At 49.7% G+C, this 26764-nt stretch overlaps 6 protein-coding genes across 6 annotated transcripts; 2 read left to right on the top strand and 4 right to left on the bottom strand.

The window, feature by feature from the left end:
- Positions 1-1564: 1564 nt before the first annotated feature.
- UHO2_02363 (uncharacterized protein) lies at positions 1565-2854 on the top strand (the record flags this gene model as incomplete). Its single annotated transcript, XM_041555151.1, has 1 exon — positions 1565-2854. One exon carries the CDS (start codon positions 1565-1567, stop codon positions 2852-2854), a length of 1290 nt encoding a protein of 429 aa, XP_041411085.1.
- Positions 2855-3300: 446 nt separating this feature from the next.
- Positions 3301-6186, bottom strand: UHO2_02362 (uncharacterized protein; the record flags this gene model as incomplete). The annotated part of the gene is made up of 1 exon (XM_041555150.1): positions 3301-6186. One exon carries the CDS (start codon positions 6184-6186, stop codon positions 3301-3303), a length of 2886 nt encoding a protein of 961 aa, XP_041411084.1.
- A 3222-nt stretch (positions 6187-9408) lies between these two features.
- On the bottom strand, positions 9409-9849 carry UHO2_02361 (uncharacterized protein; the record flags this gene model as incomplete). The annotated part of the gene is made up of 1 exon (XM_041555149.1): positions 9409-9849. One exon carries the CDS (start codon positions 9847-9849, stop codon positions 9409-9411), a length of 441 nt encoding a protein of 146 aa, XP_041411083.1.
- An 8800-nt stretch (positions 9850-18649) lies between these two features.
- Positions 18650-19243, bottom strand: UHO2_02360 (uncharacterized protein; the record flags this gene model as incomplete). Its single annotated transcript, XM_041555148.1, has 1 exon — positions 18650-19243. One exon carries the CDS (start codon positions 19241-19243, stop codon positions 18650-18652), a length of 594 nt encoding a protein of 197 aa, XP_041411082.1.
- Positions 19244-20995: 1752 nt separating this feature from the next.
- On the top strand, positions 20996-23245 carry UHO2_02359 (uncharacterized protein; the record flags this gene model as incomplete). The annotated part of the gene is made up of 1 exon (XM_041555147.1): positions 20996-23245. The coding sequence occupies one exon, from the start codon at positions 20996-20998 to the stop codon at positions 23243-23245; it is 2250 nt and encodes a 749-aa protein (XP_041411081.1).
- Positions 23246-23466: 221 nt separating this feature from the next.
- UHO2_02358 (uncharacterized protein) lies at positions 23467-25224 on the bottom strand (the record flags this gene model as incomplete). Its single annotated transcript, XM_041555146.1, has 1 exon — positions 23467-25224. One exon carries the CDS (start codon positions 25222-25224, stop codon positions 23467-23469), a length of 1758 nt encoding a protein of 585 aa, XP_041411080.1.
- Positions 25225-26764: the final 1540 nt, after the last annotated feature.

Below are 26764 nucleotides of genomic sequence, written 5' to 3'. Positions count from 1 at the left end.
GAGCTAGTCGCTCAGCAACTATCAAGTTGCGCAGTGACAGTGGGTGGCATTCATTGTATATACTATTGTAGGTTTCGGCTGACCTCTGTGGACACTCCATTCAGGGGTAGCTCAGCATGATCAATATCAATGCATAGGTTATGATGACACCAAGGTCTGGTGTGAGTGTTGATGATGATGAGGTTGATGGTGTTGGTGATAAGGTTGGTGGCGTCAACATGAGTGTCCAGTGTGTTGACTGATGCTTGAGGTGATCCCCGGACTGCAGTGGACTACTGCCTTCGGTTCTATCTTGATCCAGACCACTAACCTGCTATGGGGCACCTTCGGATGTCAGGTAGTGGTGATACAACACACACACTACGATGAGGAGCAACCTTGATAGATTGCTGCTATGCTGACTGAAAACTAATGAGTACTTATGTTTCTAAAGTATTGACTAGTTGTATGGTGAGTAGAGTGGATGAGGATCCACTCAACCTTTGATGATGAGAAAGCATGGTTATATACCTCTTCACAGCATTGCCAGCGATGCTGCTCCTGCTCTCTCTCCAGAGAGTACCTTCTTCATCGAGTACTTGTACAGGGGGCCCCTCTAGCACCACTCCTGTCCTCCTTGAGCTATCGACTCCTTCGACACTGCTCCTCCTCCTTGCTATCCTGCTTGCTTGGCACCCTTGTGCCTCTTGAGCTGTATCAACTCCTTCAACACTGCTCCTCCTCCTCAGGACCTGCTTGCCAGTTCCCTATACACTGCTCCTTCTCCTTTGACTGGTGATGGTTCCTTTGACTCTTGTCTCTTGAGCCCCTGAGTGGTAACCATCTGCATGCTCCTTGAGCTTGGTCCTCTTTGTGGCTGTGCCTGGCCCTCCTTGCATATGGGCCTGGTCCTCCTTTGCATGTGAGTCTGTAGGAGTCCATGGTCTCCATGGAGACTGCACTATGACCATGCTTTCCACTTGTATTGACTAGATCTCTGATACCTGTGCCCCTTCCATATGAACCAGTGACCCTCCTGCTTCTTAAGCATTCAGGCCCATGACACTTTGCATGTGAGTTCGTTGTACAGGCCTCCTTGCCCCAAGGTCTCCATGGAGACTGTACTACGACCATGCTTACTACCTGTACCAGCGAGATCTACGGCCTCTCCTCGTCGATCGGCCTGATCCCCTGATACCTGTGCTCCTTCCATATGAACCAACGGCCTTCCTGCTTCCTGCGCATTCAGGCCCATGACACCATGCTCCTGCCCAATCAGCTCCTAGAATCACACATGCATCTAGAGAACATCGACACATATATAAGCACTCGTCTCATCATGTACTTAGGAGTGATTCATCATCGCAATACAGACACAAGTGATCACTGACTACTGATGAATGACTTCAACAGGATTATCGTCGACCTACCTCAAGGCCGCAAGCCCATATCGGCAAGATGGGTCTTCAAGACAAAGTGAGGCACTGACAACAATATCAGCAAGTTCAAGGCTTGATTGTTCACCTGTGGGGACTCTCAAGGACATGGAGTCAACTACCACAATACCTACTCACCCATGGTCAGCATGACTTGTCTACAAACAGTTATGTGTAACAGCATCAAGCATGGCTATAGGATTTGTCAGCTTGATTTTGTTGCTGTCTACCTCAATGGTGAACTCAGGGACATGGACATCTTCATGGTCCTACCACCAGGTTTTGGAGTTTGCTTCAAGCAGTCACCACAATCAGTGTGCAATCTCAAGAAGGCACTATATGGACTTAAACAGTCAGGCTGTGAGTGGTACTCTAAACTTGATCATTGCCTAACAGTGATGGCATTTGCTCAACTTGGGCAAGACATGGCCATGTACAAGATGGGCTTGGTTGTTGTTGCAGTATATGTTGATGATCTCATCATTGTTGGCATTGACAGTGATGTGGACCATATGATCACCACAATCTGTGCACAGTTCAAGATCACAGGCAGTGATGATGCTGAATGGTGCCTCAGTGTTCACATCCAGCAATTGCAAGACTGTACCACAGTGTTGCTTGGTCAGATGTCTTATATTGACACCATCCTTGAGTGCTTCAGCATGACAAGGGCCAACCCTGTGAAGACACCATTGGATCCATCAGCAGTCAATCTCAGCCCCAAGGATGCAAGCCACAAGACACTGAACAAGGCTCAGACAATGATTTATCAACAGATGATTGGGTCTGTCATTTACCTCATGACATCAACTTGTCTGGACCTTGTGTTTGTGGTTGGAAACCTTGCCAAGTATCTCTCTTTGCCAACAATGGTGCACCTCAACCAAGCCTGCCATCTCCTTTGCTATATATCATATATGTGCAACAGCAGGCTAACATACCTTATTGACGACAACAGCAGGGTGCTGCTTGCTTACTCAGATGCCAATCACACTGGGAGCTGGAAGGAGAACCCATACTCCATGTCAGGTTTTGTACTAATGTTATTTGGGGGTGCCATAGCTTGGAGGAGCCATTGGCAAAGGATCATATCCACATCAACTGCTGAGGCAGAAGTGGTGGCCCTCAGCAATGCTTGTCATGACATTGACTGGCTTATTGATATAGTCAAGGGCCTTGGTCTCATCAGTGGTAATGATGTTGGAGTTGTGCTTCATACTGACAACCAGGCTGCACAATGGGTCGCATCTTCCAATGGACCTCAACAAAACAAGGCTCTCACACTCTGGGCAGCATACATCAAGGATACAGTCAAAAGGGGGCTCGTTATCATTAAGTGGATCCCAGGCAAGTTACAGGTTGCAGATGGCCTTACTAAGCTGCTCAATGCTAGAGGGAGTAACAAGTCACAGGAAGACTTGGGTGTTCTTGCTGAGTAGATTGGTCACCAATAGGAGGAGTGTTGGAGGTCAACTTGACCTCGTATTGGCGACGTCGTGCCAATATCCCAATATAGGGGTCAAGGGGATGGACCTCCTTGTCAATGCATCCCTGCATTGACATAGGGGTTGAGGAGCTTGGAGCTCCTTGACCAGTGTGTCTCACTTGGTTCCAGCAAACATAAATAGTTGCACTCGTTTACTGTAGATAGTCATGTCAATACACTGCTCTCCCCAGTTGTCTACAAACCTAAAACCAGCTCGTCCGAACCATAAGCTACACGAAGCCACGCCACTCTTAATACACAAAGGGGTATCAAAAATAACAATTTCTTTCAGGAATGACATGTGGATTTCTAGCTTGCTTTGGCACCAACTGTTGGAAGAAATGGAACGGTAAGAAGGGTCAGCTTGCAGCCCCATGCATCTGTCAGCACTGCTTTAGCTTACTCACCATTGGTAGATACAGCAAGAATCAAATTGAAAGCTTCATCTCTGTTCTGCATGTTTGCCAGCAGGAACGGAGCCTTACCGTTGTTTCTGACGATCTTGAGGCCCAACGAGCTCCATACCATCAGACGGATGCTTTTCGTCTTGACGATCGACTCAATAGCATCGACCGGTGTACGACCACGTTTATGTGAAGGCGAATGCAGCGGTGTAAAGTAGAGGTACTTCGTGTTGATGTGAAGCCGACCAGGGAGACCTTTGTACTGGCAGAAGAAGCTTCCTAGTTTGCGGGGCTTGAGCATAGCATCGTTGGTCATTTCGACATAGTCCAGACTAGCTCGAGCTGGATCTTCTATCTGATCGTATGCGATGCCTTCTTCGCGACGGTCAGGGCGAGGTTTGACCTTGGAGCCACCTTGTGAGCGGACAGCGCGTCGAATGTCTTCTGCAGTGCGAAGCTGGCCAGCGAAGCGATCGACGTCCAAGTGGCGTTTGCGCAAGAGCTGGACTGCGAATTGGGCATCTGTAGGGGCGCCGAACGTAGCCCACCAAAAGGGTGAAAGTGCCTTGCGATGGGATGGGAAGTAACTCTGCAGCGGCAGGAGACAGAAGAAGGTGATGCCAAGGAAGAAGAAGACAGCTTTCGAGATGTACTGCGAGGGTGCAAATGTGACAAAGAGGTTAAGTATACCAAACATGATCAGAGTACGTCGCGTTGCCCCCGTGTTCCGCCAGAGGATCAGGTTCTTGACCTTCTCATGAAAGTCAGCAACGAGACCCATAGCTTCTTGCGTGGGAGCGCCAAAGGTGACAATCCATCGCTTGTAGATGTTGAGAATGTCAAGTCGACTGCGACGTCGCAGGCGTTCGGAAAGGGTGTTGGCAGCCTGACCTCGCGCCATGCGCATCTTGACCTTTTCGTGCAGATAGCTCTCCGAAGGAGGAAAGTACTTGAACCTCATGATGTAGAACATGATCATGAGGATGAAAGCTGTCGGGATCATGTTGGTGTACCATAGCACAAAGTAGATCATGGCAGCTGCAGCAGTGGTCTTGGGATCTTCCCATCGATATAGCCGACGAATGCGGAAAGCGAGCTGTTCCCAGAACGGCGCGATGGTATAAAGACGTTCCAGATGCGAGCGGATCAGACCTTCGCGATAGCCTCTGTCTGGGTGATGGTCGATCTCTTCGGGCGCGAGCCTCTCCACAAGCACGAGAATGTAAGCGATACAGAAAGCGACACCGTCCACACCTTCGTCAGCTGCATTGACACGGAGTTCATCGAGCGGCGAGGATGCCTCAAGGCCACTGGGTTCCGCAGAGGAAGGTACGATGAGATCCCAGTCTTCTTCGTCTTGCATGCCACTCTGTCCAGGTGACACGGGACCGTTGGCGGTGTTGTGCTTCTTGAGCTTCTTGGACTTTGTCATTTTCTTGGATGGCGAATTGAGGTTGGCGCCATGATCGTTGACATCGGAGGCTGCTGACTCGGCCGTCATGTCATCTTCTTTCGATTTCGATCCCTGGATTGCTGCCGGATCGGTCTGGCTTCGCTCTTTGTGGGGCTGCTTGAATGAGCTCTTAGCTAGGGACTGCGGGTTCAGATTCTCGGACAGATGATGGAGGCCGCGATCGACTCGAGCCAGCATCGAGGGTCGCTTACTTTCCGGATTGGTGGTAGCGATTTCCTCTGGTGAGACACGAAAGTCGGACCACTTTGGCATCCTGTACTTTTGCGCTTTGTCGGAACGGGTGACGGTGACTTCCTTTGTATGGCGCGCGAAGTTCTGCAAGAAGGTCTCGAGCTCAATGTCTTCGAGCTCCAACAGAGGTTGACTAAGAGCTTTGGCAGCACCGCCCGAGTAGGCGCTGTAACCGCTCTGTGCATCTTCATTGTCGTGGACGGATCTTTCCTTCTCGCGGACAGCATGCAGTGTGTCATAGTCGAGACCAGCCGACATTCGACCTTTGGAGTTGTAGCGGAGACTGTCATAACCATCGGCTTCACGGATGAGGTGGGCGATAGTATCGTCCGAGTCATCAGAGTCATACTTGTGTTGATGGCCGAGTAGAAGATCGTCATGCCCGTCATCAAGGCCGTGCGAATGGTCGAGATGATTCAGGGCCTCAGCGTCGCGGGCTGGGCGGGCATCGGTAGTCGGTTCATCATCGTAGAGCCCCCCTGGGAAGTGGTGGATGGTGCCGCTGCGAGGACGTTGGTAGCCAACCGGCTGTATTTGTGCCGGAGTAAAGCGGGGATCTTGTGCCGATTCGCGGTAGTTCTCCTCACTTTCGGCCTCGGCATCGGAGTCAGGATGGTATTGCGTTGACTTGTTTGTGAGGAAAAGTCGTTTTTGTCGGAACCCGTCTGCGCTACTGAAGGACTGCTGCTTGCTCCTGTGCCTTCGTTGTTGCTCCTTTGCCAAGGCCTGTTGAAGCTGATTTGCACCCAAGGTTGTCTCGCTCTCGCCCTCATGGAGAGTGTAAGCGGGAGTATGAGCCCCGCTAGTAGCTTGCGAATGAGGATTGCTGGAGTGATGACCCTTGTCGTCGCTGGATCCTGGCTTGAACTTGGAGAGAACCTTGGATCCCATCGACTTGCGCTTTGGCTGTGCTCCGTCCTGAGTGGCATCGCCCTTGCTGTTGTCGCATAAATGTTGGAATGGTCTAGAGATAGTGGGATGAGTGACAGTAGAGAGCTGCTGCTGTTGCCTTGGCTGAGCATCATTGGGTACGGCAGCTGCCTTGCTCTTGCTGTGAGGATGCTCTGGAACCGCGCTGAGTTCGGCATTGTCGTGCAACGTGTGGGTAATGGATGTGTCAGCAGGATAGTCGAGAGAATAAGGCTCTGATGAGCCAGGCATCGAAACGTAGGCCATGGTTGGCTTGGACAGGCCGAAGCTTAAGTCTCCTCGAGTCTTTGTTGAGTCAGCGTGTCGGATCGTGCAAAAGAAGGCACTTGTCTATGTCGTGTGTCTACGCCATGCTCATGAGGCTTCGGGTCTGTCGATGCTATCTGGAAGCCAAGACGACCATGGAAGGATGGATGGATGGATGGATGAAGGGCGAAAAGGAAGACGTGAAGCAGAGGCCCCAAGGTGGAGCACGTCTAGAAGCATGATGCTGCATCCTGACGATCCTCTCTCTATCTTCTTTGCGGACTTACTGTCACAAGCAGTCTTCCCCGCAAACGCCGCCCTTCTCTACACGGATGGAAACTGCTTCTTAAAGAATGCATCACGTGATTTTCAAAAGAAAAGCGTGCGCGTCTGGGCTGGACTCAGCAATCGCATTGTTCTAGTTGAAGAGCGTCGTTACGGTCAATCAAAGATGCGTCAATGTCGATGATCACAGGTATCAATTGCGATGAGGGTGTATTCTATCTACAGGGTGACATGGCTGTTTATATATCTACCAGTGTCTCTTGATGTCTCCATATGCATGTATGATACTCATCAGAGTGAGGTTGAAAACATGAGTGAGACTATGGCAGGAGTACACCAGTTATCCATTGACTGGTGTCTTGATGTCTGAGTGTTGGTCTGGATAATGTGCTAAATCCAAGTGAGCAAAGCTGGTGATTGGATGTGAGCTTGGTGTAGAAGTTGCACTCTCCAAGTGGTTGGATGCTTCAGTCACTGATGCATCACATACTTCAACTGTCCCCCTTGCCAGCTGAGTGATTGATGTCATGGGCCTGGATGCTCAAGAAGCAGGAGGGTCACAGGTTCATATGGAAGGAGCACAGGTATCGAAGATCTAGTCGAGATCAGTAGAGAGCATGGTCATAGTGCAGTCTCCATGGAGACCATGGACTCCTATGGACTCACATGCAAAGGAGGGCCAAGCACAGCCACGAGGAGGACCAAGCTCAAGGAGCAGGCACAGCCACGAAGAGGACCAAGCTCAAGGAGCATGCAGATGGTTACCACTCAGGGGCTCGAGAGACAAGAGCCAAAGGAACTGTCACTGATCAAAGGAGGAGGAGCAGTGTCGAAGGAGTCGACACCAGGTCATGAGGAGGAGGAGCAGTGTGTCAGGGGTCTCGCGCCTGAAACCCAGGTCGGTCTGTCGAGATACTCGGTGACTATCAAACTGTGCGACAGCTATTGTCTCGGTATCGGTGACTATCAAGTTGTGCAGTGACAACAGGTGGTGTTCGTTGTATATACTATCGTAGGTTTCGGCTGACCTCTGTGGACACTCCGTTCAGGGGTAGCTCAGCACGATCAATATCAATGTCATGATGACACCAAGGTCTGGTGTGAGTGTTGATGATGATGAGGTTGATGGTGTTGGTGATGAGTTTGGTGATGTCGATGATAATGAGGTTGATGGTGTTGGTGATAAGATTGGTGATGTCGATGATAATGAGGTTGATGGTGTTGGTGATAAGGTTGGTGGCGTCAACACGAGTGTCCAGTGTGTTGACTTGATGCTTGAAGTGATCCCCGGACCGCAGTGGACTACTGCCTTCGGTTCTATCTTGATCCGGACCGCTAACCTGCTATGGGCGCCTTCGGATGTCAGGTAGTGGTGATACAACACACACACTATGATGAGGAGCAACCTTGATAGATTGCTGCTATGCTGACTGAAACTAATGTATACTTATGCTGAAGTGATAACTAGTTATATGGTGAGTAGAGTGGATGAGGATCCACTCGACCTATGATGATGAGAAAGCATGGTTATATACCTCTTCACAGCATTGCCAGCGATGCTGCTCCTGCTCTCTCTCCAGAGAGTACCCTCTTCATCGAGTACTGCTCAGGGGCCTCTCCTGCTTGGCACCCCTGTGCCTCTTGAGTGGTGTCGACTCCTTCGACACTGCTCCTCCTCCTCATGACCTGGTGTCGACTCCCTCGACACTGCTCCTCTTCCTCGGGACCTGCTTGCCAGTGTCCTAGGACTCTTGTCTCTCGAGCCCCTGAGTGGTAACCATCTGAGCTTGGTCCTCCTTGTGGCTGTGCCTGGTCCTCCTCGCATGTGGCTCGGTTCTCCTTTGCATGTGAGTCCATAGGAGTCCATGGTCTCCATGGAGACTGCACTACGACCATGCTCTCTACTGGTATCGACTGGGTCTTCGATACCTGTGCTCCTTCCATATGAACCCATGACCCTCCTGCTTCTTGAGCATCCAGGCCCATGACACAGTGTCGAAGGAGTTGACATCAGGTTATGAGGAGGAGGAGCAGTGTCGAAGGAGTCGACACAGCTCAAGGGGCACAGGGGTGCCAAGCAGGAGAGGCCCCTGAGCAGTACTCGATGAAGAAGGTACTCTCTGGAGAGAGAGAGCAGGAGCAGCATCGCTGGCGATGCTGAGTAGAGGTATATAACCATGCTTTCTCATCATCATAGGTCGAGTGGATCCTCATCCACTCTACTCACCATATAACTAGTTATCACTTCAGCATAAGTATACATTAGTTTCAGTCAGCATAGCAGCAATCTATCAAGGTTGCTCCTCATCATAGTGTGTGTGTTGTATCACCACTACCTGACATCCGAAGGCGCCCATAGCAGGTTAGCAGTCCGGATCAAGATAGAACCGAAGGCAGTAATCCACTGCAGTCTGGGGATCACTTCAAAGCATCAAGTCAACACACTGGACACTTGTGTTGACGCCACCAACCTTATCACCAACACCATCAACCTCATTATCATCAACATCACCAATCTCATCACCAACACCATCAACCTCATCATCATCAACACTCACACCAGACCTTGGTGTCATCATAACATTGATATTGATCGTGCCGAGCTACCCCTGAACGGAGTGTCCACAGAGGTCAGCCGAAACCTACGATAGTATATACAATGAACACCACCTGCTGTCACTGCACAACTTGATAGTCACCGATACCGAGACAATAGCTGTCGCACAGTTTGATAGTCACTGAGTATCTCGACAGACCAACCTGGGTTTCAGGCGCGAGACCCCTGACAATTGAGTGATCCAATGTTGGCCATTCCTAGTCAGTTGCATGTGCATACTAAGAGATCTCAGGGAACAGGTTTTGTAAGGTAATTGGCAATATTGTCATTTGTTTGGACATATTTGATCGAGATGTCACCCTCCTGCACATGATTGTGAATCAGGTGATATTTTGTGTCAACATGTTTGAGTTTTGAATGCATAGCAGGTCATTAGCAACTTGAACACAGCCCATGTTGTCAGTGAATATGGTTGGTGTGTTATTGTCAAATCCAAGGCCATGGAGTAAATGTTGATGGAAAAGTGCTTCTCTGGTGGCTGCAGAGCCAGCAATGTACTCAGCTTTGACTGCTGAACTGGCAACACATTTCTGAATGTGTGAGTTCCATGTTACAGTGCTACCAAAAACCTTAACAATTGATCCTGAGGTGCTCTTCCAGTCTGTATTAGGGTTGGATGCCCAATTTGTGTCAGTGTATGTCTCAATTGTAGTTTCGCTAACTTCCTTGCCTCCAATGCATAAGACCTCATCTTTAGTTTGATTAAGGTACTTGACAATGTGTAGCACCACCTGCATCACTTTGGTAGTTGGATTGGACATGTGTCTTGCTAAAGTGTTGACTGCATAACAGATGTCAGGGTGAACTGTATTTGATATCCATAGTAGCTTCCCAACTAAGGTGGGGTTGTTTCATTTGGTGCTGTCATCAATGTGGGAATCCATTGGGGCCTTGGCCAGGGTCATACTCATAGGGGTCCAGGTTTTCTGGTTGGGTGCTACCCATTTGTTGATGATGCCCATAATGTAGGCATGCTGATCTAAATCTATCATCCAATTGTTCCTATCTTGCATGATCTTGATCTTCAGGAATTCCTTTGCAGGACCATTGTCCTCAATTTTTCATTTGTTGACAATCAATTGTTTAATGGCATTGACCTGCGATCGGAGTGGAGCTGTAATGAGCATGTTGTCAACATAAAATATGACAATTACCTGTTCTTCATGAGCACCTCGAAGGTAGATGCATGGAACACCTCGCACAGGGAAGAATCCCAAACTCCTCAGATATGAATCCAGTGTCAGAGGTCGCGTGCCCAAAACCTGATATCTGTAATAGAACCATGTCTATTATGAATCCTGTCAAGATATGTGACAATGCTTGTGGTATTATGATCCTTGTCAAGATATGTAGTAGAGACATCTCTATTACTTTTCTTGCCCAAAGATGCAGTAATGGTTTTGCTATTGCAGGTTTTGACTAACCACTGTGGACACTCTGTCCAGAGGTAGCTCAGCATGATCAATAATGTTGAATGTATTGTAAGACACCAAGGTCTGGTGTGAGTGAGATAGTTGATGCCATTGACATGAGTGTCCAGTGTGTCAACTGAGTACTAGAGGTGATCCCTGGACCACAGCAGATGACTGCCTTTGGTTCTATCTTTATCCAGACCACTGGTTTGCTTATGAATCACCTTTGGACATCAGTGAGTGGTGATACAACACACATGCTACAATGGAAGCAATCTACTTGATTGCAACTATGCTGACTGAAACTAATGTATACTTATGCTAAAGTGATAACTAGTTATGTATGGTGTAGAGTGGATGGGGATCCACTCACTTGCTATGACAAGGAGCATGGTTATATACCATCCCAGCAATGTTGCCTGCAACACTGCTCCTGTCCTGTGAGGCCCCTTCGACTCCATGTCTCCTCCTCCTCTTTCCCACTGCTTTTCCATCCACACTAGATTGCTGCTCATGTCATATCCCTTGACCTTTGTGGATGGATGGCCACTTGCTGCTTCATCTCTGTCAGGGGCCATCCCACTTCATCTGAGTGGCAACTCACCCCCCCTCTCATTACTCGCTGTCATTGGTGCCCACCTGCTGGTGCTGACTTCAATGTCATGTAGGGCCCCTACCTCATCCGGTGGCGACCCCAGGTGTCCTCCCCTTCTAGCCTTTTATTGTATGAACACCCTTGCCATTGATCTCTGCAGGACATGTCATATGATCCAGTTTATTGCAGATTCTGGTGTGATTCATGATACCCTTATTGCTTGTACCAATCTAGATGAGATCTGCCTTAGAGCTGCTTCTCCTACAGATTTCAGTGGACTCTATTACAAGTCCTACAATGATTCCCATGCTCCCTTCATATGACTTGACAGATCTTTCTGATTCCTGTGCATCCCGTCCCATGACACCATTCTCGAACCTCAACTGCCCGGACCTCATCCAGGAGTATGAGGCGTCGGGAGGGAGACGGGACTAGCACACACAGGCTCAGGAAGGAGGTGCAAAGAAGAGAGGAAATAGGCACAAGGTAGGAAGAGTGTTGGGACTGATTTGGGTGAAATCTGTGAGAAAGGATGCATAACTACAGATTCCTGCATAATCTGTGAGAGAGGACGCGTAACTACAGATCTCTGTGTAATCTGTAAATAGAGGAGCAGTATCACAGATTCCACCATGAAGGAGAGGGCAGCGGCCCCTTTTACACACAAAAGGGTCAAGGACGAAACGACTCCCAAGCAGGGTCACAAGCAATCTCATGAGAGACAGGTCACAGGCTCAATGAGATCAAAAGGAACAGGAGATTGGAATTGCATGTCACTACATGTCGACATAGCCAGAGGGGACAGGAGGAGCAGCAAGGGCTGCACGAGTCCACTGCTCATCAACTGTGGGCTCCACCCATGCATTGATAGGGTTGGGGGGACCACCAGCCTCAGTCACTGACTCATGAGGCTGCTACTCAGAAAGCAGCCTGTCATGACATTGGACAAAGAGCTGGAGGGTCTGAAGAAGGGAACTCACCAGCTGTTGGTTGCACAGGTGCCATAAGACCTGCATTGCTGTCACCCAGCCATGGGTCATGATGGGATCAGTCACCCTTTTGTCTGAACACACCAAACCTGGGCTGTAACCATCTGCCACAGTCAGATGGGCTTGTTCCACCTGGTGCGAGCTGCAGGGCTGCAAGCTTGGAGTACTGTCCCTGGAGTACTCCATGCCTGGGTGAGCAGGAATGTCCTGCTCACAATGCCCTAGCCCAGCCAGGTAGCAGTGGATGCATGCATGAGGAATTTGGTGCCATTCACCAAAAGGATTTGTGAACACCAATGCAAAACAGCTGGAGGAAGAAGAAACGAAGGAGGTCAGCATCAGCGAAAGAAATTAAGAGGAGGAGGAGGGGGGCACTCACAGGATACCCAAGTTGAAGCAACGACGACATTACCAACTCGGCCAGGGCATGCAACCCTCAGTCAGGCGGAGCATGACCAAGTGGTGCAGATGGTGCTTGTCATGGGCCTGAATGCTCAGGAAGCAGGAGGGTCACTGGTTCATATGGAAGGAGCACAGGTAGAGATCTAGTCGATACCAGTAGAGAGCATGGTCGTAGTGCAGTCTCCATGGAGACCATGGACTCCTATGGACTCACATGCAAAGGAGCACTGAGCCATATGCGAGGAGTGCCAGGCACAGCCACAAAGAGGACCAAGCTCAAGGAGCATGCAGATGGTTACCACTCAGGGGGCTCGAGAGACAAGAGTCAAAGGAACCATCACCAGTCAAAGGAGAAGGAGCAGTGTATAGGGAACCGGCAAGCAGGTCCTGAGGAGGAGGAGCAGTGTCGAAGGAGTCGACACCACTCAGGGGGCACAAGGGTGCCAAACAAGCAGGATAGCAAGGAGGAGGAGCAGTGTCAAAGGAGTTGACACAGCTCAAGAGGCACAGGGGTGCCAAGCAAGCAGGAGAGGCCTCCTGAACAGTACTTGATGAAGAAGGTACTCTCTGGAGAGAGAGCAGGAGCAGCATCGCTGGCAATGCTGTGGAGAGGTATATAACCATGCATTCTCATCATCAAAGGTCGAGTGGATCCTCATCCACTCTACACACAACCATCATAACTAGTTAACACTTCAGCATAAGTATATATTAGTTTCAGTCAGCATAGCAGCAATCTATCAAGGTTGCTCCTCATTGTAGTGTGTGGATTGTATCACCACTACCTGATGTCCAAAGGCAACCCATAGCAGGTCAGCAGTCTGGATATAGATAGAACCGAAGGCAGTAGTCCACTGCAGTCCAGGGATCACCTCAAGCATCAGTCAACACACTGGACACTCGTGTTGATGCCACCAACCTTACCACCAACACCATCAACCTCATTATCATCAACACTCACCAACCTTATCACCAATGTCATCAACCTCATCATCATCAACACTCACATCAGACCTTGGTGTCATCATAACCGAAGCATTGATATTGATCGTGCCGAGCTACCCCTGAACAGAGTGTCCACAGAGGTCAGCCGAAACCTACGATAGTATATACAACGAACGCCACCTGCTGTCACTGCACAACTTGATAGTCACCGAGTATCTCGACAGACCGACCTGGGTTTCAGGCGCGAGACCCCTGACACAAACCTGCGGGAACTTCCCAGTTGTGAGGGAAGTATCCATCTGTAACATGGACCAAAAGGTTGGCAGCCACAAATTGCTTGGACCATCCAGCAATCTCACTGTTAGTGGGAAGGTGGCGGTGAGGAGGGAGAGGAGGAGGTGTACGACGATCCACCCAACAAGGAGGAGGTGTCAGGGGTTGGATCTCCAGACAATACACTGGGGTAGTAGCATGCAAAGGGACCAGGATCGCATCAATTACCTCATCCACGGTTGGGGGAGGGGTGGGGGAGCGAGCCAGTTTGGCCTCCCACATAGCTTGACATTTGGGGTCGTCAACTCAGCAGGAGGACGACCCCCATCCACCTCATGGGGACCTGGCACATGGGAGGCAGGAGAATAATCTCCCCCTACAGGATCAGGCTCAACGCGAGCCAGAGGGGGAGAAGCAAGGGGGCTGGGGATGACAGTGTCATCATCCATCCCCAGGAAGAGTGGCTCTAGTGGCGAAGGAAGAGCCACTGGAGAAGCAAGGGGGTTGACCACATGGGCTGGCACTGGGGAGGCAGGTGGTTTGACTGCAGGGGTTGGAACCTCACAGGGATGAAGCTGGATGACAACCTGGCAACAACATGTAAGAACTACAGTCACCCCGGGTGGAGGCGCGCTTGTAGCGGCTGCCCGCGATCGAGTAAAGTAAGGTGAGGGTGTCATGCTGGAGTAAGAAAACGAGTCAGACAGCAATGACAGGAGGAGGAGCGTGGTGTAAGCGGTCGCGCACCAGAAACCAGGTTGGGTGTTTCTGATTGGTATTGCTGAGGTCAATCAAGTAAGATCTACTCAGGATGTTTCAACTATTGTAACCAGACAGCTTTGTACTGGTAGGTCTTGGCTGACTGCCTTGAACACTCTGTTTGGAGGTTGCACAGCATGTCCATTATTCCATGGAGGGAGAGTAGTACACTCTCCTTTACAGTAAGAGTGTTTGTAGTACTGTTGCTAATGCTCTCTAATGTTGTCTGGACCATGATATGCTTATCACCTACAGAGGATGGGAGTTACTGGACTGCAGGTGTTGGACACCACCTACAATAACTGACTGGACTGCAGATGTCGAGCAAACACTGCCTACAGTAAGGGACTGGACTGCAGGTGTTGAGGAACACCACCTACAGTTGATGCCTAATGGTGATACAACACACATGTTTGAGGTGTCATTGCAAAGCTCTGCTATTGCAATGATATGTAACTATGAGTCAAGTAAAGAGTATGTAAAGTATAGAGTAGAGTGGATTAGGATCCACTCATATGCTATGGTAGAATGAGAGTATTTATGCATTCAATTGGTGTTGCCCACGACACCTCTCCTGCTCCTCCTGAGAGGCCTTCGTCCACTTTCGACACCCTCTCTCCTGCTGGCATCGACCCCATCGCCGATACGGCGAGAAGAGGTCACCGAACGAGGAGGGGACACCATCAGATGAGGCAGGGGCCCTACAGTGATGAAACCGGCGAAAGAAGGTGGGTGCCAAAGAAGTGATGAATGGGTGTGAGTCGCCACCCAGATGAAGTGGGACTGGCCCCTGACAGAGATGAAGCAGCCAGAGGCCATCCATCTAGAGGAAGTGAGGAGGTGGTGCCAACAAGTGGCATTGCAAGGTGGATGGAGAGCATAGGAGGGATGAGGAGGATGAGCAGTCTCACAGGCAACATTGCAAGAAAGGTATATAACCATGTTCTCTGTCCTAGTAAGAGAGTGGATTGCCATCCACTCTACACCATATCAAACTAGTTATCACTTCAAGCACAAGTATACATTAGTTTTAGTCAGCAAAGTAGCAATCACAAGTAGATTGCTTCCATTGCAGCACATGTGTCATATCACTGCTCACTGATGTCCAAAGGTGGTTCATAAGCAAACCAGTGGTCTGGATAAAGATAGAACCAAAGGCAGTCATCTGCTGTGGTCCAGGGATCACCTCTAGTACTCAGTTGACACACTGGACACTCATGTCAATGGCATCAACTATCTCACTCACACCAGACCTTGGTGTCTTACAATACATTCAACATTATTGATCATGCTGAGCTACCTCTGGACAGAGTGTCCACAGTGGCTAGTCAAAACCTGCAATAGCAAAACCATTACTGCATCTTTGGGCAAGAAAAGTAATAGAGATGTCTCTACTACATATCTTGACAAGGATCATAATACCACAAGCATTGTCACATATCTTGACAGGATTCGTAATAGACACATTTCTATTACAGATATCAGGTTTTGGGCACACGACCTCTGACACTATTGGTCTGATGGCTTGTCTTCGTGGTCATGTCGTCTTGTCGTTTGAATAGGGCTGTGCAAATTGAGTCATAGTCCATTCTGCAGCCATTGTCTTGAAGGTTAATTATGCAATTATGGTATATGGTTACAAACTTGGCTTGGTCAATAAGCGTTTTGATCTTGAGAACTCACATTAGATTGAATCCCATAGTTTCGGCCTTGGCCCAATGCTCGTCCAAATCGGCAGAGAACTTGTGAATGTCTGCATTGAACATGTGGATCCTGCCGGCTGTCATAGGAGCCGGATGCGCAGGAGGCAGGAAGAAGTGGAAGTCATATGAAGGAGTGCAGGAATCACAGGATCAGGCTAAACGAGGGCTTAAGGAAGAGTTCACTGAGATTGGTAGTAGAAATGATCCTATGGCATAACTCACCAGGATCTGTAGGAATGAAGTTGCTACTACAGGTTTCAGTAGGAATCATAATATTACATGGAGTATGACAGATCTCACGAGAATCGATCAGCAAGGTACCTCATCACTGATATGATGAGGAGAAGATACTGTACAAGGTGAGGACACCACTGGATGAAGCAGGGGACTGGCATGATGATGAAGTCAGTGCCAACAGGTGGGTGTTGTGGATGAGAGGGTGCTGAAAGGGGGTGCAAGTTGCCACTCAGATGAAGTGGGACTTGCCCCTAATGAAGATGAGGCAGCAAGAGGCCTGTCAGGGGTCTCGCGCCTGAAACCCAGGTCAGTCTGTCGAGATACTCGGTGACTATCAAACTGTGCAACAGCTATTGTCTCGGTATCGGTCTCAACAAGCTAGTTGTTCGGCGACTATCAAGTTGTGCAATGACAGCAGGTGGCATTCATTGTATATACTATTGTAGGTTTCAGCTGGCCACTGTGGACACTCTGTTCAGGGGTAGCTCGGCATGATCAATATCAATACATAGGTTATGATGACACCAAGGTCTGGTGTGAGTGTTGATGATGATGAGGTTGATGGTGTCAGTCATAAGGTCGGTGAGTGTTGATGGTAATGAGGTTGATGGTGTTGGTGATAAGGTTGGTGGTGTCAACATGAGTGTCCAGTGTGTTGACTTGATGCTTTGAAGTGATCCCTGGACTGCAGTGGACTACTGCCTTCGGTTCTATCTATATCCAGACTGCTGACCTGCTATGGGTTGCCTTTGGACATCAGGTAGTGGTGATACAACACACACACTACAATGAGGAGCAACCTTGATAGATTGCTGCTATGCTGACTGAAACTAATATATACTTATGCTGAAGTGATAACTAGTTATGATGGGTGTGTAGAGTGGATGAGGATCCACTCGACCTTTGATGATGAGAAAGCATGGTTATATACCTCTTCACAGCATCGCCAGCGATGCTGCTCCTGCTCTCTCTCCAGAGAGTACCTTCTTCATCAAGTACTGTTCAGGGGGCCTCTCCTGCTTGCTTGGCACCCCTGTGCCTCTTGAGCTGTGTCAACTCCTTTGACACTGCTCCTCCTCCTTGCTATCCTGCTTGCTTGGCACCCTTGTGCCCCCTGAGTGGTGTCAACTCCTTCGACACTGCTCCTCCTCCTCAGGACCTGCTTGCCGGTTCCCTATACACTGCTCCTTCTCCTTTGACTGGTGATGGTTCCTTTGACTCTTGTCTCTCGAGCCCCCTGAGTGGTAACCATCTGCATGCTCCTTGAGCTTGGTCCTCTTTGTGGCTGTGCCTGGCACTCCTCACATATGGCTCAGTGCTCCTTTGCATGTGAGTCCATAGGAGTCCATGGTCTCCATGGAGACTGCACTATGACCATGCTCTCTACTGGTATCGACTAGATCTCCGATACCTGTGCTCCTTCCATATGAACCAGTGACCCTCCTGCTTCTTGAGCATTCAGGCCCATGACAAGGCCCATCCATCCACAGGAGGCATGGGAAGCAATGCCAATGAGTGGCATCACAAGATGGATGGGGAGGATAGCAGGGATGAGGAGGATAGCAGGGATGGGGAGGAGGAGTAGTGTCGCAGGCAACACTGCAAGAAAGGTATATAACCATGCTCCCCATCATAGCAAGTGAGTGGATCACCATCCACTCTACACCATACATTACTAGTTATAGCTTTATGCATAAGTATACATTAGTACTCAGCAAGTTGCAATCTCAATAGGTTGCTTCCATTGTAGTGTGTGTGTTGTATCACTGCTCACTGACATCCAAAGGTGGTTCATAGCAAACCATCATTCCAGATAAAGATAGAACTGAAGGCAGTTGTCCACTGCAGTCTGGGGATCACTTCAAGCATACAGTCGACACACTGGACACTCATGTCAGCACCACCAAACATATCTCTCACACCAGACCTGGGTGTCAGTACCAGTTCATACCAGTTATTGATTGTGCCAAGCTACCTCTGGACAGAGTGTCCACAGCAGTCAGTTGAAACCTGCAATAGCAAAACCATTACTGCATTTCTGAGCAAGAAAAGTGATAGAGACACCTCTACTACATATCTCACCAAGAATCATAATACCACAAGTGTTGTCACATATCTCGACAGGATTTGTAATAGATGTGACTCTATTACAGATATCAGGTTTTGGGTGTGCGACCGCTGACACCAGCTTTGTATAGGAGGGTTGATTCCGCAATATGCTCCATTTTAGTGAGGTCCTTCTTGAGTCAGGCATATAATTCATGAATCTTCCAGGATTCGGCATTTGTGGGTTGCATGAACAGGTAGTTCACATTATCCTGGCCAATGAGCTTGGCATTGCTTTGGATGATCATGCAGAGTTTTGCATCCAGCTTCCAGTTGTACTTTTTATCAGCCAGGTTGGTGGTGCTGTCGAGATGCTTGAGGGCCAGGGACCATGAGCCCAATATGTCCCAGAAATGAGGGTTCCAGGTGTACCAGTTCTTTGTGGTTAGTTTTGGAGTGTCCTTTAGCACATCATTGAGTTGGGTCACTTCATGGAGAAAACCACAGTGCTTGGAGGGTAGCTTGTATGAGAAGGTCTTGGCTTGTTTGTGCAGGGTGGATTGTGTGACAAAGTTCTGGAGTGTATTGATATTCATTTTGTTGATGTTGTTAAGATCAAGCAGAGGTTCATTTGGTTCACTGTCATTGGTATCAGAATTGTCAGAGGAGTTGGTATCATGTTTGGCAGTTCTTTGATGGTCTACAGGTGCCAGAATCATTTCGGCCTGGTCATCAGAGGAGTCCTCAAGTGAGGGGTCATTGGTGGGATGTGGGTCATTGGGTTGTGAAGGCATGGTGTCAAGAATTGTGTGGCAAGAGCAGTCAGACTCTTAATCAGTTGAAGAGTGTTGTTACAGTCAATCAAAGATGTGTCAATGTCAATGATCACAGGTATCAATTGTGATGAGGGTGTATTCTATCTACAGGGTGACATGGCTGTTTATATATCTACCAGTGTCTCTTGATGTCTCCATATGCATGTATGATACTCATCAGAGTGAGGTTGAAAACATGAGTGAGACTATGGCAGGAGTACACCAGTTATCCATTGACTGGTGTCTTGATGTCTGAGTGTTGGTCTGGATAATGTGCTAAATCCAAGTGAGCAAAGCTGGTGATTGGATGTGAGCTCAGCATAGAAGTTGCACTCTCCAAGTGGTTGCATGCTTCAGTCGCCGATGCATCACATACTTCAACTGTTCTGCTCTCCGCTCCGCTCTTCGCTTCTCTCTTCACTACCATCATCTTCCCCAAAGCCAGGCATACCATAACCTGATTTGTCGTTATTTGTTGCACGTGGAAATCAATTTTTAGAAGAGTCGTCAGAATGGCGTTCCGATTTCCATCAGATGTGTCGAACGACGTGAGACGGGCGTAATAGCGTCACCAGACATCGTATGCTATTGCCTCACTTTCCAAGTTATGGACTTACATACGGTTCACCGATCCAAAAACTATCAGGCCGCTTGTGACGGTATGAGTTGCGTCGTTGTAATGTTGCAATGCACAACATACTGTACTTCATTTCGCCCCTCTATTCGTTCATCGTCGAGAAGCATTACGATCGGCCGATGACTGAAACGGAACCGCACGACTCGAAAACCTATCCCACTCGTTGAGCGACAACAACCACCCGCTGCAAGCAAGTGCCACATATGAAATCACCATGTGGGACCTGTGCAATTGCGACAAGCAGGCCTGTTTGTCTCAAATCGATGTACGAGCCTGCTGACTCTTGACGAGACGTTACAGCTCTAGAAAAAGAGGTCAAAGGAGGGCAGTATGCACGGGGATGATCAACTACCTCGATTGGTACGGCTTCATAGTTCTGCAGAAGGATACGATCCAGCAAGATGTTGACGAGGACATGAGCCGATATGGTAAGAGATCGGCCAATGCTTGATCCAGCTCGAGGCCACACTTCATCTTGAAATATGTACCCTCTCACTCAAGTTGTGGGAGGCTGATACTCCCACCTTCGTCGACAATTCTCTCCTGTATATATATATCAAGTAGAGAACCTCATTCTTCTACGCTGCTTCACTTAGGTCATTTTAGTATAGTGTTTCTGCCCAATAGCAGCAGTACTGTGCTTGAGCGTCGCCAACTGTCATCTTTCGTTAAGTTCGAGCTGGTTGACCAGACAACCTTTCGGCTTTACACGCCCGGCAAATCGGACCGTTGACCGCGCAACGTGGGTCAAGGAGACAATGCAGCAATGATGACCCATCTCATTTCGCAGCATCACTCTCCGTCGGGAGGCGTGCCTTCAGCAGCCGCACCTTCATTTGATGAGCTACAGACACTCTGGCAATCCAGAGAGCCTTCCCTGTCTGTCGATCGACTCGTCTTCTCAACGAACAACATCGCTTCACTTCGACCGTCGCCGACAAGCTCATCCCTAAAGCTTCTCCGTCTTCGTCTCGGCGTTCCGTCTCGCTACGTCACACCATTCGTCTCTCAGTCAACATACTATAAAGAGCACGGAGGATGCTACCAGTATACTTCATCCCACTCATGTTCACGGCTTGAACTCTCGTTTCATTATGCGTTTTGCACGTCCAAGCACGTTTCTACTCCTGTCATTCGTCGTCTCTGTTGTTTCTAGTTGGCAAGTCATCTCTTGCGCTCCAGGCGCAACATGCCGTGCCATTCAACAACCGCAGCTCATTAGACGACAAGAACTACAAGCAGCAACGAGCTGGGCCAAAGCAGAGGTCCCTGACAGGTTCAAGAACTGGAAGATCTTTCAAGATGGCAGCCGTGTTCGCGAAGGGATTCGCAAAGGATACGTTGGTGTCCTTAGGCAAGTCGACAAGATGCGCCAACCGTATCCCGAGTGGAAGTACATCAAGAAGAAGTGGATCTACGAACCTGATCTCCGCAAGCAATACGTCTTGCCGCGTGTATTGCGAGTACCAGCCATCTTGCAAGAGACTCCTGTCCCAAATCTCAAGCAATTCGTCTCCGCTGTCAAAAGTTCTGAGCCCGATTCAGGCCTTAAAGCATTAGCGCGCGCTCATGTACCCGGACTCTCCCAAGAGTTGGGCAAAGACGGCACAAAGACACCTGTCAAGGTCAAGACCGATGCATCACCTTCCAAGGAGGAGAATTCACGTAGAGCAATTCGTGAGCGCAGGCGCTCAAGTTATACTCGCAAGAAAAGCTTCAACGATTTCAAGGCAAGCCAGCCCAATCGCCGCCCGCCTCCACCGAGAACCCCGGTCCCTGAAATTGAGTCGGACCAAGGAATGCCAAGTGGACAAGCCAGTCCGTCGCGAGACGGAGTTTCCGTCATCGAAGCAGCGTCAAGAGCCGAACCTTTAATGGAAACTGTGGAACAGAAGTCTCAGAAAGAACCTCCAAATGCTGATGTAAAATCTTTCCTCATTGAATCGAACGACAAGTACCAGCAAATCATGAAGTTCAAGGAGGAACAGATCAGGAGGGCGGCATCTCGATACATTGGCTATCCGGAACCTGCCTTAACAGCCTCCACCAAGGCGAAACAGGGAGTGGTGGCAGAAGGCACCGGGCTGTCTCCCTTGCGTCTGAAGAAAGAGGGTTCGCAGGAGATCAGCCCAGATCCGACACCCAGGCAGTTTGACGATCTCACGGCGATGGATGCCGACGTCTCCAATCCACAAACACCACAAGCAACGATCTCTAGCTTCTCTAGTTCACATTTTCCAGGCACACCGTATACTCCCGCAGGCTCGTTTCGCTCTCCACACGATGTGGCGCCGGACCCTTTGCCAGTAGAGTCTTGGACGTCAAACATCCCGAAAACGGCTGGCAATATGGAGAGTAACACACCTGGAAGCTTTCGTCTTCCTGCCGACTACACCGACATCTTGCACAGGGCAAGATTCCGTCCGAATGTCCAACGTCTACCAAATGATTTGCACGTCTTTACCGACCCTATTGGGCAGCAAATCGATCCTGCAAAGAGTGCGAGCGTGAGCGCAGGCTGGGAAGGGGGCAGGCCGACAAACGAAGGTATCAGAAAGGTGCAGGAGATAGCCGAGCTGAATGACGCCGGTTACGCCATCTACAATGAAGATCCAGCACTAGGGCAAACAGGAAAGGCGCAGTTTGTAAGGGGACAATCTGCAAAGATTCGTCCCAGCAGCAGCGACGACCAGAACGACCTTCAGACTCCAACCACCCAGTCGCAGGATGCCTTGAACGCCAAGAAAGACTGGGAAACAGGACCAAGGGGCGAAACCCTGTTTACCGTGACACAGGCACGTCAAAGGCCAATCTTTGACATGTCCAGCTTCACGGAGTCTCCTAGGCTTTCAGACGTTCATTCGCAGCCCCCCACTTCGATTCGAGGTTCAATCGCCGCACAGCGGTCGAATGACGAAGTCGTTCAAGCTGGTAATAATCGTGCTCTCGAACCTACGTCGCCCGAAGCACCTCCTCGGAAGCGTAAACGACCTGACAGACTCGACGAGGCTGATCAGAACACCTTCAACTTCCCACCGCCTAAGCTCGACCTTGCCTCTCCTAAATTGAAAGGGTTCAAGCCTGCACTCAGAATCAAAGAAGCGCCCAACATCCACTATGACCCGTCTGTTAATCCTAACGATTCGCGCGGCGTCGTGTTCAATCGTGCATCGATGGCGCAACTTTTGCGAAGTCCTTCGCAGCGCGTTCGAGACGTTTATCGAAGGTTGATGAATCTGTCGCCGACTTCCTCACGAGGGAAAATAATCAAGACTTTCAAAGAGATGCGGAAACATCCTCCAAGGCGGCAAGACGATGCTGGGGAATTGAAAGATGCAACGTAGGTGCGCTAGCTTACCCTTCGTCATGTCTTTGCTTTCACTGCCCCGTAAGTGATATTTTACACCCATTCTTTATTGTTGAGATCGTTGCATCCACACATTCGTTATTAATCTTTCTAATTTGCAATCGAAAGCTGAAGCTCGTTTGATAAAACTGCGTTCGATAGTACACAAAGCATCGAGACGAAAGGGTGATTATAGAAGTACACGATAACGAGAAGAGATTACTGAGGACGGTTGGTGATACCGCAAATCAACTCGGCAAGCAGTTCGTCGCCGGAACCAGACTCAATGATAGCCTGTTGCCTCTTGATCTCCTCCTCAGTCTTAGCGCTTCCCTTGACCTGATTGCCTAATCTCTGGTTTCTGAAGTAATGCGACAGCAAAAAGGCAATATCCAGTGACTGTTCAAAGTTGAGTCTTGGATCACAGTGACTCTTGTAGCCCCTCTCGAGATCCTTGGGCTCCAGCCTCATTGATCCACCGAAACACTCGGTGACATCCTTGTCTCCCGTCAACTCGAGGTGAACACCTCCGAGATGAAGTGTTGGGAAGTCAGAAGAGATGATCTGAAGGAAAGAGAGGATCTCGGAGATGATATCACCGAAAGAGCGCGTCTTGAGGGGTTGAGCACTGGGGTCAGAGGAAGCAGGTGGATAAGGGCTGGTTTGAGTATTGCCGTGCATAGGGTCGCAAAGCAAGATGATCGAGTCTTTGTGGTTGCTTGCTGCAATTGCCTCGAGCAAGGGTGGAAGGTGCGTGGCGACTTTGCCAGCACCAAGACGGATGATGACCATGACTCGACCTTTCTCCTTGCCGTGGACGACTTGAGGTGCGCCACTTGTGGTGGACCAGCCACTCGTGCGACCTGATGCTGCTGTGCTGGGAATGGGCACATCTGGGTTGAGAATGTTGAGGATCTCGATCAGCTCCTGAGGCTTCATCGAGGGACCGACCTTGACACCAACAGGGTTGCGAATGGAAGAGAAGAAGTCAACATGCGCACCGTCAAGCTGTCTTGTCCTGTCGCCTAGCCAAATGGTGTGGGCAGAGAGATCGTATCTCTCCAGTGCCGCGTCGTCCGGCTCACCGCTGGCAAGATCAGAGGGGTGAACGTTGCGTGCAGGTTTAGGGTTGGATGGTGTTGGCTTGCGCACGAGTCGAGTGAGCGCCTCTTCGTATGCCAACGAGAGTCCTTCGTGGCTGATGAAGTAGTCGACCGAGTTGAGTACGCTGCTAGAGGAGAAGGCGCTAGGGTCGGCACCGATGGCCTTCATAAAGTCGAGAGCGTCGGTGAGCGAATCGACGACCGACTCGAATTCAGTCTGAAGCGCGCTGGACTGGACGTGTTGGAAGGACCACTGTCGAGGGGCATGCAGATCGGCAAGACCGCTCGCAAGCTCCGATCGAATATGGTTGAGGGTGGCAGCCGAATGAAAGTAGGCCTGAAGCAAGCGTTCAGGATCAGGGATACGTGCGCTGGCAGGCTCTGCACTGAATGCGTTGATGTTGTCTCCTCGGAAGGACATGATCTCGTGCTTGGTTGCTTCTCCGGTGGTAGGATCGATCTTGGTAATGATTTCGGTAGGCTTTGAGCGTGGCTTTGCGTACTGTCCGGCAATTCGTCCAATACGCACCACTGGCTTGCGTGCGCCCCAGATGAGGATGAGACTCATGAGCAATGAGAGCTTGAGCTTGGCTTGGATCTGCTCTGGGTTGCAGTAGTCGAAGAGCTCTGCACAGTCACCAGTTTGGAGGAGGAAAGCATGGCCCTCTGCGACAGAAGCAAGTTGAGATCGAAGTCGGTCGATCTCGTTGGAGGATACGAGACCTGGAAGGCGCTCGATTCGGTTCATGACCGACTGGAAAGCTTCCTGCGAAGGGTAATCGACCTGTTGAGCTTCCTTCTTTGACTTCCAAGTTGGGTTGGCATGATATTCACGTGCCGAAGCGCCTTCAAATGAAGTTGCTGACGACGACATTCTCGATGACTGTAAGGGTGAAGGTGAAGATGGAGATCGCCCTTGAAGATGTTGGTCGTACGGGGTAAGAGTTTTTCTTCCAGGGTCTGTGCAAAGAAGATCTCTGCATTCCACAAAGAAAAAGAGAAAAGAAGTCGACTTTTTCGCTTTCCGAATCCCAAAGCAGCCGTCAAAACCGAGCAGCCGCCGGCAACAAAACGTACAGTGTTAGAGCGTGGAGAAATAGCATGCGATGTTAGGGCGACACTTCCAACGTCAAACGTTGGCGCAATATGTGACAATTCTGATTTTGTCTTTGCTGATTGGGCGAGAAGATGTGGTTGGACAAGAGATATTTGCGAGTCACGGATGTCGATGCTGATTCGTCCGACCTTTCGCATCTTTTCGTCTGCACCTTGATCTCATGCACAACGAGTTGCAATCAAACAACGAAACTTGGATCAGACCGAGAGAAAAGGCACAACCAATCGCATGGCTGCGATGAGCATGCAGAGCTGTAACGACCAAGAAGAATCAGCTACCCCGCAAAATCCGTTTGACGTGGTCTTCTGGCGGCAAAGATGCGTTCTAGACGGTGGCGCTCTGCAGTTTAGGCGGTGTCACCTTGGCCGCTTGCACCGATGGAAACCCACCTCCGTGCCTGACCATGCGAGGAACAACACGCTTGCTTGCTTTTGCGGGGTAAGATTGGATCGAGTTGCATGGGGAAGTTAGCCATGGGAGCAACCGAAGGGATAACGCGGATCTGAAGTGTCATAACCGAGCAAGCAAGCACAGCAAGCGGAACAACGAATTCAAGAACGCCAAGACAAAACGCAAAGCAAACTCACAGACCCTGCTCACTCCGCTTCCATTACAATGTCATGATCAAACGCATTGAAAGTCCAGCTTAGCAACTTTGTTCTGCTCTCATCTCATTTCTACAGAAAGCTTGGTCCAATCGCGTCGTCACCTCAAATGTCCATCACCAGATCCGCGGTGTATGTGTTAACATGAGCATGCGGGGCAAGGTAAACCAAAAAAGGTCCGTGAGGTGGACGAAGGCTACAAGAGGGGCCATTCAGGCACGGGGCTCAATTGACAACCGGCTGGACCGGCTATGACAAAGGAGTCTTGTCGCAGTATGGCAGTTGCGGACCCTGAAACGTGGTTGCAAGCCGCCACTTTCCTTTGGAAGCTACCGTCTTACGATTTTGTACTCCGCTGACACTTGGACCGTCCACATGTCACTCCTAACAGGAGTTGCGGACGGTTACGGCGGAAAGAAGCATAGATCGACGCGGGGGTGGCTTGCTTTCTGGCCTCAAGTTAGGGACAGAACGCATTGCAGAGTGAGTGAGAGAGGTCGTGCAAGGAAGAGTGTCCGGCTTCGGTTCTTCGGATTGCGGAGGAAGCCATGTCGTTCGTTGCTCGATTCTCCGCGCCATTTCGACGTTCCATTTGTCCATCTCGAATTGGTCTTGAGTCGGGTAAACCTTTCCCTTGGAGAAATTTTCGTCTCTTGGAACTTTGCTTCGCTTGGCGCCTGCACCAGAGAAAG

The sequence above is a fragment of the Ustilago hordei genome (assembly GCF_900519145.1).
Source record: "Ustilago hordei strain Uho2 genome assembly, contig: UHO2_contig_04, whole genome shotgun sequence".
NCBI lineage: Eukaryota > Fungi > Basidiomycota > Ustilaginomycetes > Ustilaginales > Ustilaginaceae > Ustilago > Ustilago hordei.
The sequence above is the reverse complement of the archived record's forward strand: the minus strand, read 5'-3'. Positions and strand labels throughout refer to the sequence as shown.